General features: G+C 41.2%; 1 protein-coding gene across 7 annotated transcripts in view; it reads left to right on the top strand.

Moving 5' to 3' along the window:
• The window catches only part of LOC141172043 (guanylate-binding protein 3-like), a 369,874-nt gene extending 353,846 nt beyond the window's left edge, over positions 1-16,028 (top strand). For all 7 annotated transcript variants that reach the window (XM_073655827.1, XM_073655829.1, XM_073655828.1 and 4 more), the window contains 7 exons: positions 2,458-2,648; positions 3,897-4,139; positions 5,853-6,136; positions 8,167-8,379; positions 12,722-12,824; positions 12,906-13,099; positions 14,323-16,028. In XM_073655827.1, coding sequence (XP_073511928.1) covers positions 2,458-2,648; positions 3,897-4,139; positions 5,853-6,136; positions 8,167-8,379; positions 12,722-12,824; positions 12,906-13,099; positions 14,323-14,460 — 1,366 coding nt within the window. In that variant the 3' untranslated portion in view covers positions 14,461-16,028. The remainder of the gene's footprint in view (positions 1-2,457; positions 2,649-3,896; positions 4,140-5,852; positions 6,137-8,166; positions 8,380-12,721; positions 12,825-12,905; positions 13,100-14,322) is intronic.
• Positions 16,029-16,482: the final 454 nt, after the last annotated feature.

The raw sequence follows: 16,482 nt of genomic DNA on the forward strand, positions 1-16,482 counted from the left end.
CAGAAAAAACGTTCTCAAAACCAGACAAGAACGCAGGTAAGGTCACCGTAGAGACTGTAGAAAGGGAAATGTTTAAGCAGTTCACAAGTCAGTAATCTCTCCATTCAACAATCTCTCTGGATTGCCAATTCACAATCGGATTATGTTTCACTAACCAGGGTAGACCCAGTACAATCGGAGTGGGGAGGCCTTCCAGGACATAACAAGGAATTATAATGAAAAGACCTCATCCTCAGTCTCACATTATGCACAATCTGAGTCAGAGCTTTCTGTGCAAGTGGCGCTGATTCTGGCATAAATTGGAATGGGCTTAGCTTAAGTACAGCAAGCAAGCCCATGAGTTCTCACAAACTCAGCATCAACCATGCTGACCCAGCTCCACTCTCTACAAACACAGAAATGTTCTCAGTCCTCCTCTCTAGCACCACCTCTGCTGTCAGGACAAACCGAGAACTGCAGGTTGATGGCAAACACACTCCCTTATTATCCAGCTCCAGACTACCAACGGTTAATCGAGTTTCTTTTTGCTTAGTAATCGAGGGACAGGCCCCAATAAAATGTCCATTTTTTCCACAAAAAAAACACATGCCCTTTTTCTTGCGGATCTCAGGGGAAAAATACGATGCTGAGGCACCCCCTAACTGCATGGGTTCATCCAACTCCACAACTATTGCCTCACCCCTAGTACGCCCCCCTGGCAAAGGGGCACTACCCCAAAAAGAGGGCTCCAGAGAGTGTGGTCTCACCCACCTATCCCAAAGGCATCTATCAATACGGATAGCCAATGACATGGCAGCCTTCAAGGGCTCGGGAGTTTCATACACTGCCAAGGCATCTTTCAACCTTTCAGCAAGACCCTGAGAAAATTGGCTTCTAAGGGCCGGGTCATTCCATTGGGTATCAGTTGCCCATCTACGAAATTCGGAGATATACGTCTCCACTGACCGATTCCCCTGCTAAAGACGATGCAGCCTGGACTCAGCCAAGGATATTCAGTCAGGATCATCATAGATGAGGGCTAGAGCACTGAAAAAATCCTCTACTGACTGGAGAAAACCAGACCCTGTGGCAAAGAGAAAGCCCAGGATTGAGGATCTCCTTGCAACAATGAGATCATAATCCCCACTCGCTGCTCCTCATCTCCAGAGGAATAAGGGCAAAGTTTAAAATATAATTTGTAAGCTTCTTTGAATACAAAAAACTTGTCTCTACCTTCTGAAAACCTGTTCGGGAGGGCAATTTTGGGTTTAAGCTGGACCGGCATACCCGCAGAGTCCCCAACATTAGGAGTCAGCAGCCGTTGCCATTGCTGCTGAACCTCAGAGCGAAGGTCAGTCACCTCCAGTGACAGCCTGTGCAGCTGCTCCGTGAGCATTGTAACGGGATCCATGAACTAAGGGAGAGGGGAAAAAAAAAACACAAAAAAAAACCACTTGACATTTGTTTGTTTTTAAATACGGCTAGTGATAATGTCTCGCAAGATGAGTGAAAAACTAAGTTAACAACAACAGGAAAAGGGGGAAGGGAGCCTAACAACTAGGGAAAAGGGGAGTGGAGACCCCTAGGCAGATCTAATATCACCCTGACTACCCTATCATCCCTATATAGGTTACGCACCTATCGACGAGCAGGAAAATGAATGTCCCTAATGTCCCTAGAGCTAGGCCCTAGGTAGGGAGGGGACATGGTGAAAACTAATCAAGCCCCACTGTAACTAAAGACAACAAGGTAAACAAAACAAGGGGATAAACTTAGCTTGAAAAGACACAAGAGAGATAACGTCAACTGTCCTCCAATGGAATTCCAAGAAGAAGCTAGCCAACTACTAGTACTCCAGGCATGGCAGAGGAACATAGAACTATCACCAGCAACTCTCTGGCGACACTGAGAGTTTTTAACTACCAAGCAAGGGTGTGTCAATTAACAGCATTAGGTGAAGGTCGCTGCTGGGTCTTAAAGGAAGGAGGATATCACTACACTACAGAGATGAGAGGATCAAGAAGGCATCTGCAATGCAAATGCAGTGACCTTCTACAGCCGGATCCAGAGCGACTGTCTGTCACACTTGATACACCCATGACAGTCACACAAGAAAATTTTACATGCCAGATAGAAGGACACTTGAAGGGGTTTTCCATTACATTTCCAGTACAACCTCTTGACTCAGATGGAATGAGAAGGTTGCAGCTGTTCCACAGCCTCTGATTGGCTGCAAGTATCACATGATTATGATGCCAGCAGTCCGGTAGAGAAAACAGCTGAGAGAGTGGAGGAGCAGTGATCCTCAGGAAATTAAGTACAGTTTTTTTTTATTTTATCCCCGAAGGTCAAAAGAAGTTTTAGTTAAAATGTAATGGGAAACCCTTTGTTTTTGCATCATCTGAACCCTTATACTAGATATGTATCTTTTTATCTATTGCCAGCATATACCTTTTCCCTAATAACACAATCTCCCAGTTATGTGACCGAACTGACAAAGAGGATTAAGCTGAAGGCGTCTTCTCAGCCACAAGATGAAACCGGCAAATATAACAGATATTTCCCATCATTTACCTGGTGCGTCCGAGACTTCACTCTGACACTGGAGAAGAATGGAAGAGCAATAACGGAAGATGAATATCTGATGTCTTCTCTGGAGCTCAAAAGTGGTAATAGTAGAATTAGTTAATAATTATTATCTTTTATTATGCATTTCTGGAAGGACTTGGGGTGGTGGATTGTAAAGGAAACATTTTGTGTCGATGCAATGCATCTAAACAGGCAGGTTGAGCCTTGTGACGGTCATTTAAATATAATATTCACAAAAAAAATTCTAGCACTTTCCCTTTGGCTATTTTAATCTGAAAATGAGAAATTAACCACCATGCTCTCTGCTGAATTTATGCAAACCAACAGTTTTGAGGGACATTAAAGAAATTCAGAAAGTTAAAGGTGTGGGCAAGTTTATCTTCTGTTTACTGATATTATTCATTTCGAGGAATATTCCCTTAACACCTTACCACTGCACTTGAATTTTGAGTCAGTGTTATCTACAGCTCAGAGAGTAATCTAATGGTCAAATTACAAACACACTTAAGACTAAATGTTGATACCTAAGTCATCAAGATAATACAGCCACATGAGTTTCTCACTCCTAAGAAGAGAACTGGCTCCATGCCTCTTCTCCATCCAGGTCAGATTCTTGGTTAGTACCAGAATGGACATCAAAGGTTCTTACGATCACTCAAGGTAGTCACCAGTCACAATGGACATCAAAGGTACATTATCTTATGATGAATTTGACGGGCTGCCATGACCATGCCCCTTCCTGCCCATGTTCGCCCATGCTACGCCCATATGGGTGTAGCTGGTTGGAACAGGCGTATAAACATAAAAAGGTGCAATATTTTTGCTCCACTGTTGAGTTGAGCAAAAATATTGCGACTTATTAAGGTGTTTACTACAGATTTCTGGAGTAGACATCTTAAAGAATTGCCCCCTTAGTTTTAAGTGTGTATGTTATTTCTTTACATATGACCATTGGATATATGCGAATATTGAGGGCTAGTTGTTCCACAGAAGGACTGATAATATGGATCTGGAGGTTCTATCTAAAGCTTGATGTATGGGGGTGATAGAATGATACCACTCACTATGTGTAAGTTGTGCTTATGAAAAAAAAAGGAACCCAAAAGTCATACTAGTGTCAAAAAGGCCAAGTGCTAACACCCAGTCATGTGATTCTGATACCAAAAGGCGCCAATTACTTGACTTCCCTGGGCGCATCAGTATCATTAGCTGCCAATAAATATTAAGTAATCGTCAAAAGATGTGAAAAGATCATTGACAGGGTCACCCTTCACAGCTTAGCTGGGTTCACTCGATGCACATTACAACTATTCATTTATCTCTTCAAGGTACTGACAAAACAATCAAGGATTATAATTTACCCCGCGAGTGCATTCTGCAATTTTTCCACACCCACAAATGTTTTGTGTTTGACCGGCCGGCGTCAAGGTCAAAACTTCAGAAACTAGAAGAATTACAAGAGTCAGAACTGGAAGAGGATTTTGTGGAACAGGCGGCAAGATTTTATAGTTACATGATAAATGGAAGTCGTGTAAAAACACTTAATGGAGGCACTGAGGTAACTGGGAGAAGTAAGTAAAATAGTATGGCATGAATTAATTAATTTCCCCAAATGTTAAGTCTTTTAGCGTAAGTTTCCTTTTTGAATTATGCAGATGTATGCTGTCGAAAAAAATGTGTTTGTTTACTTTAAAGCGGCTGTCCTTGACCGGGGCAGGGACCTCATGGTTCTCCTGAGGTTCCATCCTCAGTACACACAAAAGTGGCTTCAACCTATTCTTCTGTGCCGCTGTGGGTCTCTGCGAAGCAATTACTTGCCACAGCCTGCCAACATCGATGCAGCTAACTAGGTTATACCAGTCACTGAGGAGGATCCATGGATCCTTGTGGCTGCTAAACCACTTTTTAGCATATCGATAGGATGAAGCTCCACCACTGCATCCAGCATCTACATCTATCTTGTGCATTGCTTTCCGAGAGGAGGTGGTCACACAGGTGTAGCTCTCTCCATTTTTAAGGAAGCTTTAAGATTTCTTATAGTAACTAATGGAGAGAGCTGTGCATGCTTGGACACCTATCCATTCCTAAAAGCATATGTTGTGTGCCCATTGGTGGTACACATGTGCTCATGGTGGTACACATATCTACTGGAAATGTATAGAATACTCTCTCAATATACCACATGTCTCAGATGGAATACGACTTTTAATGGAATGCCTGAATTACGGGGATGGTAAGTCTGCAAACGTGTATGTCACACATTATGTATAACCTATATCCAAATGAAATACCCTTTATGTACTAACTAATACTAACTAATCATGCCTAAACAGTATCTGAATTTTGTAACATGATACCATTGCAAAAGCATTTGTACAGTAATTGCCAGTAGAAACCAGTCATTCTGTAACCTGACTTTATCCTGCTAATGTAATGTTCATGTAATGTTGGTTACATCCATATTTAAAGCTTAATTTTAGGTCATCACCATTGATGAGTGGTTCCCAGTGGAGAACAGTTTGTACAGCAGTGTCGTTTTCCATTTCCAGATTCACTGCGTCTGTCTCTCCTGTAAAGTGTAAGCTCTTATGGTCAGTGGGGTCCTCTCTCTCCAGTGGGGTCCTCTCTCTCTCCTGTAGAGTGTAAGCTCTTATGGTCAGTGAAGTCCTCTCTCTCCTGTAGAGTGTAAGCTCTTATGGTCAGTGAAGTCCTCTCTCTCCTGTAGAGTGTAAGCTTTTATGGTCAGTGAAGTCCGCTCTCTCTCTCCTGTAGAGTGTAATCTCTTATGGTCAGCAGGGTCCTCTCTCCTGTAGAGTGTAAGCTCTTATGGTCAGCAGGGTCCTCTCTCCTGTAATGTAAGCTCTTATGGTCAGCGAGGTCCTCTCTCTCTCTCTACTGATGAGTGTAAGCTCTTATGATCAGCGGGGTCTTCTCTCTCTTCTGTAGAGTGTAAGCTCTTATGATCAGTGGGGTCTTCTCTCTCTTCTGTAGAGTGTAAGCTCTTATGCTTAGCGAGGTTCTCTCTCTTCTCCCCCACATGTATCTTCTGAGCAATTACAAGCTTTACAGTATTGAGATGTGTGCAAATTTATTCATTGGGGATCCAATTTTTGTGGAAAATTTGGCAAATTCGACAAATTAAAATTTAAAAAAATCTGCTCATCTTTAGTTGCCAACCAGACAACTGTCTAGTGTTTGTTTGTCAAACTATTGCCACTTCCTTCAAAATAATATGACACGATGGTCATTCAATGCCTAATATTGGAATCTACTTTGCGTCTCAGTGTTAGCCATTCTCACAGCCTCGTATTTGAACGCAATTCAGAGCGGAACAGTTCCATGTATACAGAACGCGGTCCTGGCTCTGGCCGAGATTGAAAACACCGGAGCTTTACAAGACGCACTGTCCAAATATCAATGTGAGATGGAAAAACATGTCCTGAAGTTTCCAACGGAGACACATCAACATTTCCTGAACATGCACATGGTATGTGAGAAAGAGGCCATTACAGTCTTCATGGGACGTTCACTCAATGACAAGGATCAAAAGTATCAACAGAAGCTGAAGGTCAGTCACTAGAGGAAGAAATAATAGTTTTGAGTCAGCACTAGTGATTATCGAGTATGTTTTGTTAACTCTTTCGCCGAGTATGCTCGGGCGAGCACCGAGTATTTATAGCTGCTCGGTGATATGCTTGAATCGCTCCCGTGTGCATGATTTGCAACTGTTTGACAGCTTTAATACATGTGAGGAATGTCTATTTCTTACACATATATTAAAGCTGTCAAACAGTCGCACTTACTCGCTCATCACTAGTCAGCACTCTAAGAGAAAAGAATTGAGTCAGGTGATGTGTATCTTACTGCCAATGTAACAATCCCAAAGTAAAAAGCTTAGGCAGCACTAAAATGGTTGATGCAAATAATCCAATTGTATTTATTCCAGATGATGCAAGATTTTGGCTACACATCTTTATCATAAATGCATGATAAATGCATCTAGCTTGGAATCAAAGTATTTGGATTATTTTGCATCATGCAAGTGCCACCTTAAAAAGGACCTGTCACTAGGTCACAAATGGCTAGATTTCATTCTTGTTTTATTCCCATTTCTCCCCTGAGCATTTTTTTTAAATCCACCACATGGTTCCGGAGATAACAATAGTAATCTAAATTTATGGTCTTCACAAGGGGGCGTTGCTCACAGGATGCTCTGTGGCGTGTCTAAATACATAAGCCTATCTCTGGAACTGTATGTCAGATTAAAAAACAAGAAGCAGAATACTCAGGGGTGGAGCAGGAGCAAAATATTGCAAAAACTGGAAACTTTTAACTTAGTGGCAGATTCTCTTTTAACTTCTTACTTTTAGATTATTTAAAAAGTCCTCGGCAAATTACTTTTCTCTAATCATAAAAAAAACTGTAGCATGTGTGGCTGTAATGGGCAAGAAAATCAGTTCAGCCCCAATTTGTGAACTGACAGCTATCAATATCCTCAATTCCATTTTTTTTCAACTTCTATTGATGGTTATTATTATCTTTGGTACTCTCCTTAACTGCTTAATTAAATGTTATATTTCTATGTTCTGAATGTCACTCATTTGCGCTTGTCATCAGCATGGCAGTGCCAAGGATAATCAATGGTTATGTAGGATAGTGACAACTCTTGCATCATAACACATGGGATTATGAGAGTTATGAACAGCAATGTCACGATTCTACCACTCATGGTGTCCTAGGGACTCCGTGAGTCACAACTCAGCCATCCTATAGAATCAGGAGCGTGCTGGGCTGTCAGTATTGTGAGTGACAACCCAGCCATCCAATCTAGCCAGGTTTGCTGAGTTTTCTCCAGGTGTCACCCATTCTAGATGATCACCTGGCTATTTAGCTGGCTGACAATGGTCAGATCATTGCCAGTTGTAGCCTTGCTCAGTGGTGTGTGTGCATTGTCCTCTTTGTTCAGCTATTCAGATCTTTGCTGCCTGACCTTGGACTTTGCCTTTTGACCATTATTTTACCTTACCCTTTTTGCCTCCTGTTTTCTGTCACCGGACTTCTTGACTTCCTTGTCTCACAGCTTGTACTTAAGAAGTGACTCAGCATTACAAGCAAGAGCTTCCAATGAATTTTTACAACTGATAGTCAATTTTTAAGCTTACAAGTTATGGCAAAAAATTATCAGTAATGACTACGAAGCTCAAACTGAGTAAATAGATTTTCTCATCACTAATTACATTATTTAAGCTTAGTAATGGCTCTATGATTATTAATTAGTGTTTGAAAATATCAGAGCTGAGCAAATTGGTTCACAGGACCCTGGTCCATGGCCACAGGACGATGGCCCTGCGAACCACTTCCTATTCGCCAGACTCTACTGGACCCTAAGTTGATTAGTAGACCTGGCACAATGACATGAATGTATCGTGCCACGACAATGATGTTGCATTAAGTTACAAATCAGAAGAGGTGCTGGGAATTCCAAAAGGTAGGATGAGGTTTGCACGACTCCCATTCTTGTCGCCAATGGTCCTGCGAATCAATTTGATCATTTCTAAAAAAAAATACATACTGTATTTCACTTTTTTTTTCTAACAGGAGCTAATTGATAATAAAATGAATGAATATTCAGCAAAAAATGAAAAGGCTTCAAGAGATTTTTGCCAGAAGCTTCTCCAAAAACTACGTATGAGCATGAAGAGTAACCTGTTCACAGGAAACTATTATGCACCTGGAGGCCACCAACGATATGTAAATGACAAGCTTAAGGTCATAGAGACTTATAATACAACTCTAGGGAAAGGTATGATGGTAAGTTTCACAAAGATAGGAAATGAAAAATATGAACAAAATTTTTGTGACATGTAAAAATTCGTTGCATGGGGAGTCGTCTTTGGTCAGCCTATGAGCAGGTCAGTTTTCTATACATAGCCATACATAGCCATAGCCATTTATCCAAAACACAATCATCCACATGAAAATAGTCCAATCATGGACACTTATATGGCAGGGTTTAACTGAAACTGTTTTTCACTCAACTCTATGTAGGAAAGAGTATTGGTTACAGTCTTTAGGTGACAACGCAAGCCTAACGATTACACAACACCGTAGGCACAAAGCTTGGTCGTTACATAACCACTGGAGCAGTCTGTTAGCTTGGCAGTGCAACATCGTGGCACGGAGTTTGGTGGTTGCACTACTGTGACACTGAATATGGTGATTACATTTCAGTACAGGCCCCTCATAAACATTAGTAATTGGTTTAACAATCATTCAGCTAACAGCTATCTCTCCTGACTCCCCCCATACATGGGAATATTCAGCTGAATGTTCCCTTGTTCCTATGAGAAACATGTTGACAGACATTTTTGGAAGTGGCTTATGTCAGAGAACATAACAATTATCCATTGGAAGTCCAGCATGCCAAATAATTCTCACCCCCAACATAATTTTTCTAAGAAAAATTGGGAGGCCCCAATACACATTACACTTAAGGCTGATCCTGCTGATATGGCCGAGTTAAGATGACTTTAGTCTATTTTGTATCAAGGTTTTTACCTTGACATTGAGCTTGGTGGTTACACTACAGTACTGTGGCATGGAGCTTGCTAGTTACACTACAGTACTGTGGCATGGAGCTTGCTGGTTACACTACAGTGCTGTGGCATGGAGCTTGTTGGTTACACTACAGTACTGTGGCATGGAGCTTGCTGGTTACACTACAGTACTGTGGCATGGAGCTTGCTAGTTACACTACAGTACTGTGGCATGGAGCTTGCTGGTTACACTACAGTGCTGTGGCATGGAGCTTGCTGGTTACACTACAGTACTGTGGCATGGAGCTTGTTGGTTACACTACAGTACTGTGGCATGGAGCTTGGTGGTTATACTACAGTACTGTGGCATGGAGCTTGTTGGTTACACTACAGTACTGTGGCATGGAGCTTGGTGGTTATACTACAGTACTGTGGCATGGAGCTTGTTGGTTACACTACAGTACTGTGGCATGGAGCTTGGTGGTTATACTACAGTACTGTGGCATGGAGCTTGTTGGTTATACTACAGTACTGTGGCATGGAGCTTGTTAGTTACAGTACTGTGGCATGGAGCTTGGTGGTTACACTATAGTACTGTGGCATGGAGCTTAGTGGTTACACTACAGTACTGTGGAATGGAGCTTAGTGGTTACACTACAGTACTGTGACATGGAGCTTGGTGGTTACACTACAGTACTATGGCATGGAGCTTGGTAGTTACACTACAGTACTATGGCATGGAGCTTGGTGGTTACACTACAGTGCTGTGGCATGGAGCTTGTTGGTTACACTACAGTACTGTGGCATGGAGCTTGGTGGTTATACTACAGTACTGTGGCATGGAGCTTGTTGGTTACACTACAGTACTGTGGCATGGAGCTTGGTGGTTATACTACAGTACTGTGGCATGGAGCTTGTTGGTTACACTACAGTACTGTGGCATGGAGCTTGGTGGTTATACTACAGTACTGTGGCATGGAGCTTGTTGGTTATACTACAGTACTGTGGCATGGAGCTTGTTAGTTACAGTACTGTGGCATGGAGCTTGGTGGTTACACTATAGTACTGTGGCATGGAGCTTAGTGGTTACACTACAGTACTGTGGAATGGAGCTTAGTGGTTACACTACAGTACTGTGACATGGAGCTTGGTGGTTACACTACAGTACTATGGCATGGAGCTTGGTAGTTACACTACAGTACTATGGCATGGAGCTTGGTGGTTACACTACAGTGCTGTGGCATGGAGCTTGATGGTTACACTACAGTACTGTGGCATGGAGCTTGATGGTTATATCAAACAAGATTCTTAACAATTAGAGCAGGCAGTTTCCTGTGTGAACAAACACAGCCTTCTAACATTGGACTGTTACTCTCAAATCCAGATTACAATAGTATTTAGAATCATACCCGTGCCACAAATCCCAGTAATACCACAATCTTCCTCTCTCTCTTTGCAGCCACAGAAAACGTACAATACAGGCAACAGTTATCACTGGTGTCTGAGGTAATGGCAGAACCCATAGTCACAGGCGGTAACAGCACTTATAGATGTCTCAGGCCATGTTATTCTCTTCAGAACTGGTTGCAGAGCTGGAACACTGGCCCGGTCAATCACTGCAGGTTACTTTGGGCCATCACACACTGTATTTGCCCAAGGTAATTCTCCTCTAGAAAGTTTTCAAGTGTCTACAACCACTCCCTGTTTTTAGAGCTACTTCACAGTCTCCAGGTCTCTTCCTCTCAGAAATGCTCTACTCTTTCCGGAGGCCAGAGCAGGTCTTCAGACATCTTATTGCACTAGCTAAATGACAGTGCACACTTTTTGACTAGCAGCACTCTGTCGACTATCGATATAAAAACACCAAGTCCTTGGGAAGACCTATTTACTTAGTTATGGAGAATGACAACTCTCCTTCTAAGGGCTTGCACAAACTAGCGTGTAATGCGGCTGAATGTAATATGTTTTATCGGATAGCACTAGGCCCAATGTTATACTATGGGGCAAATGCAGATCTTCGGGTTTTTTTCTCATGCCGATCCGGTATCAGCGATAATGGTCTTACCTGATCAGAGGCAGTGTTTGCTGCGCTGTCATGCACGACAGCGTGGCAAACACCCGATGTTTGGGCCTCCCATTCATGTGAATGGGGTCCGAGTTCGGGTTTGGGTACTGTTCTGGTACCCCAACCCGAACTTTTAATAAACTGTTCGGCGTTCGGCTGAAACAGCTGAACCCGAACAGTCACGGGTTCGTACATCACTAGTCTTTAGTTGTCTTCACTCATATCTTCACCTGTTCCAACATCTTCTATCCCTTTACTCTTGACTAGATCATAATTTTGCTTGAGGCCTAGTTAGTGCCTAGGCCTCATGCAATGTCATGATGTCACATGATGTTTTGAGGCCTGGTTAGTGCGGAGGGTCTGCAGATGCTTGGCCACGGCAAGAGAGCAAAAAGTGGCTGCACAGCTGGACAGGTGAGGGCTGGGAGAGGCAAGGTAAAGCACCAATCCAACATTTTTTTTTAAGTGCTGGAGTGGTGCTTTTTCTGTAAGGTCTCTGCCCTCAGTCTTATACTCACCCTCCAGCGTCTCCACCTTTTTTCGGTGCCGCTCCGGTCCCGTGGCGTCATTTTGTGACCACAGCTTCTGACTGGCCAGAAGTCAGAAGTTACATCACAAGCTCTCAATGCAAGTCTTTGAGAGTCAGAACAAGGCCAGAACATGGCTCTCATAGACTTGTATTGAGTTGTGACCTTCATCTTGCACCATGAAACACTTGAGCGATACAGCAGTTTGCAAACTGCCAGAGACCGACTGGAGGGGCAGCGATAGAAGGGGAAGACAGTGGCAGGTAGGTATAAGAGTAGGGTCAAATACCTTCGATTAGAAGCACCACTCCAGCAGTGAAATAAAAAAAAAAAACACTGGAGTGGTGCTCTAATGTGTTATTTATTTATTAACCCCTTCTCGGCCCTTTTAGAAACCAGCACTTTTGCTGCCAAAAAGCCACTATTTTGATGGATTCGTGCAAAGTAAATACCAAAATTTTTATTTGCCTAAATCCAAGAATTTTAGGAAATTTTAAACCGATTGGATTGGTTTTGAATCAATTCGCTCAACTCTAGTAAAATAAAAATGGAGATATGCCATATTCAGAAAAGAACTTAGCAAACACTGGGGCCAAATAATTATTCAATAGGAAGCCTGAAGGATTGGCAAATAAATAATTACAATGTGAGATTCCAATTTGGCAGGAGCTACCCCTTAAAGGGTGTCATTCATTTTAGCTTATCTTAATAAAGGTGTTGGGTACATAATTTTGTGTCCCTAATTTATAAGTATTACAGGTTCTCTTCCTACACTCGTTAGTTCCGCCTTCAAACCAGACTGCAAAGCTCTCATAATGGCCTCTGGTGGGGGATGGCATGTGACCAGACCTGTCCATCAGCTTCCCTCAATTGTAAAACCGTGCACATGGGACTGCTGAGAACATACTCAGTGGATTTTAATTATTTGGTAGAATAAAGCTAATTAGACTTCTATAACAATGTATTTGTTCATGGCAGCTGATCCTATCCGACATGAAACTAATTTCACTATTTTTCAACCAAAGGCTCTTGAAGTGATGCAGGAGTTTATGTCTGATACAAAGGACACTGAAACTGCTGTTCTTCAAGCAGATAAGACCCTGACTCAGAATCAGAGACGGCTCGAAGGTGAGGGACAGGTATTCAAAAAGCTGCACAAATCTTGATTATTGACATCATAACTGACCCACACTCCTGTTTATGTTTTAGAAGAACGTGCTCGTGCCGAAAACACACAGAGGGAGAAACAAATTATGGAGCAAACTAACAGAAATTTGCAACAATGCCTGCAAAATCAGCAGAAAAGTTTCGAGCAGCATAAGGCAATGCTCATGGTCAAGATGGAACAAGAGAGACAAAACATGATTCAGAAATACGAATTGCTGATTTCTCAGAAGCTTAAGGTAGAGGATTTTGTAAATCAGTTGATATTTGGATTTTGCATGTTACGTTTCACATCGACATCAGATATTTGTTGGTTGAGCACGCCTGAAACCATTGTGTGAACAAAGCATGGTTTAAATTGGATTATCCCAAAACTTTATTTGCATGTCTTTCCCCCAAAAAAATAATTTTGAGAAGGCTGGAAAAACGATAGGGCAATTAGGGTCTTATCCGATTAAATTGGAAAAAAGACTGCTCACCTTTTCAGGTCGTGTACCACAACCATAGATAGCGCTTGAACACCCACCAAGGGAAGGACAACGATTGCAGGAGTAATGGGTTATATTCTGCACTGCCGAACAAAGGACTGAGGATGAATGGAGCCAAGGATCCAGGAGATAAATCTATGTTTTTTTTGTCTACGTGTTTCGAAGTAGCAACACTTCAGCAGGACAAACCACTGTTGCTACTTCGAAAACGCGTAGACAAATAAACCGCATATTTATCTCCTGGATCCTTGGCTCCATTCAGCCTCAATCCTTTGTTCGCAAACGTTTGTTGCATGCCTTTTCCCCAAAAAATTAATTTCAAGAATGCTGGAAGAACAATAGGATGAAGAACATTAAGGATGAATGGAGCTAAGGATCCAGGAGATAAATATGCGGGGTTTTTTTGTCTACGCATTTTTGGTTTGTCCTGCAGAAATGTTGCTACTTCAAATACATAGACAAATTACCCACATATTTATCTCCTGGATTCTTGGCTCCATTCATCCTCAATCCTTTGTTCGGCAGCGCGGAATTTAACCCATTAATCCTGAAATCGTTGCCAAAAAATTAATGTTTCAGTTTTTTCCTTTATCTTTTTGGTGATTACCAGGGGGTTCTGACTGAACTTGATTACAATTTTGTTGAAGTTTTTTAGCAGTTGTTCATATCCCGAGTCTTAAGGTTTGACATAACTTAGGGTATCTTCCATCTAAATGTTTTCCTCTGTGAGACTTGACCATGAGGCGATCCGCAAGAGATGTTGAAGTCCCATTCCTTGAGTTCGAAAACGTAGGCTCCACAGGGTCTAGCAATATCCGAAAGCCTCCTGAAAAGAGCTGATATCTTCAAACTCTCATCTACAGTCAACAGTATTTTATGTAAAAGTGGTTTTAATATTTTGTACTAGTTTTGATACATCTTTCTTTCTTTTATTTCTTTTTTGATTTGTTTGGTTTTTTTTGTTTCTTTTTTAGGAGCAAGAAAAGATGATGAGCGCACGGTTTGAAAGTGAAATATCAGACCTGCAAAGAAAACTTGACGACTTACATAAAAAGAAAACATTCAAAAACATATTCTCTAATTTCAGAATTTTGGGGAAAAAAAAGAAATGAAAAATCCCTTTACAAAAGTTGAAATATTAATACAATTCATGATAATTTTGATAGGGCAAATTTTTTAAGTCAGTGGTAATGTGCTGATAATTTTGAGGCATCTTGAGACATGGCACTACTGTCTAGAGTTGTTTCTTTAATTTTTATGGAACCTTCCTACTTAAATGGGAATTGCAACTTTTTTCTTTTTCATTTTGTAAAAGTCACTATTCAGAATCATCAAGAGCATCCAGAATAATCTGCTGCTAATGCCATCCTTCTGCAATAACACATCCACAGCAAAATAAACCCACACAGCGACCTTCAGTAGGTCTATCTGAACATTTCTGGTGCTATAGATTGTTGAAAACAACCAATCGCAATCTATGGCTTTGTTCACTTCCGGAAGATTGGAACTGCTAGATTTTTGGGAACTGCTCTCCAGCCAATTCTCCATTGGGAAGAATTTAAACGCGTCCCCTGCCTCCCAACTACCCTAGAAACTGATCTATACACGCTACAGACCTATAGTTGATCCCAGCGGTTGCATGATGTTTATGAATTTTGGAGTCTTTTTCTTTCATTGGGCTCGCAAGCTAATTTATCCATCATATCATCTTGGCAGATCAGTGGTTCCCCAGCCTTAGATTTCATAATTAACCTACAAACCTTCTAAGCAGATATGAGCAAAGTGATTCAATTCAAATTAAATTTGTTACAAAAAGAGCTGAGCCCGGTAAAAGTGAACAATATAGGATTTCAATCGCGAATAGTCTAAAATGCCTTCTGCCATTTTTCACATTGCAGAAGATTATATCAGCCAAGAAGGGATCACATGATCTAGGGCTCTGCTAAGTGGGCTTGCCCATAATGCCTTATTGCTAAAACACTACATGGTATAGCACAGCCCGTCAGGAGAGACTACTATTGCCAGCATAAAAGCTGATGCAGGAAATTAAGCTGCCATTTTGCTGAGAATCTGGATAGTGAGAGGACGTCACACTCATTGCTTAGCCATGGAGATAGGAAGAGAAAGCCATAAATACTGAAGACACTGTATAAATAGTATATGATAGCACATTAGTGAAGAAGATTATGTGAGTAAAAGAGAATAATGCCATAATATTTTTCTGGGGCAATTGGTGGTTTTGGAGCACTTCAATTTTGCAATGTTTCAATTAGCAAAATTTGGAATAGCTGGTGAATTTGAAAAGATTTGCTCATCTCTACTTCTAACCCTTAAAGGGGCTACTACAAAGAAAGGTGAAAGCCCTGGATTAAGTGACTGAACCCCCCTTTTGGTGTAGGGGGGGGTGATTCTTTTTTTCAACCTTACTTTTAATTTATTTCTATTTTCAAATCACAAACAATAAAAAAAAGATATATACCTATATATAAATTACAAATCACAGTTCGAATTAAATAATTGTATGACAGAATTATTAAAAATCAAGTAATTTACTCTAGTGAATGAAATGTTTAGTCTATCATCTTTTTCTAATGTTATTATTCAGGATCGTGAGATGAGAAATAGAAAATTAGACATTAAGCAAAATCAAATATGTATTCTATCAATAAAACGAATCCCTCAGCAACCAAGTTTCCAAGAATTTATTTGTAGAATAATGGAGGAGTGCGATCAGGTGTTGCATTGAATGAATATCCTTTACTTATGCATATAAATGAGATGTAGAAGGAATAACGACCCTCCTCCAAAAGAGTGAAATCAAACTCTGTGCTGCTGTCAATAAATCAAGTAGAAGTATGACACCTCTGTCCATGCTTCTTCGAGACACATTTGGCAAATATGTAAGAGGGTCTAAAGGTATATGTCTCCCAATGACTTCTGTAATAAGACTTTCAATCTCCCTGCAGTAGCCTGGCATCAAAGGACAAGTGCAGAGGATACCAGCATTGCATCTCCAACAGACCTCTGGTATTGTAAGGCTGAATTTATGCAACACCTCATGGGTATGATACCAGGTCATGAGAATTTTAATTTGATTTTCTTTATAAAGCAATATAACGGCATCGGAGAGGTCA

The sequence above is a fragment of the Phyllobates terribilis genome, unplaced genomic scaffold (genome assembly GCF_046119375.1).
Source record: "Phyllobates terribilis strain yellow unplaced genomic scaffold, ASM4611937v1 Scaffold_12__6_contigs__length_324123572, whole genome shotgun sequence".
Lineage (NCBI taxonomy): Eukaryota > Metazoa > Chordata > Amphibia > Anura > Dendrobatidae > Phyllobates > Phyllobates terribilis.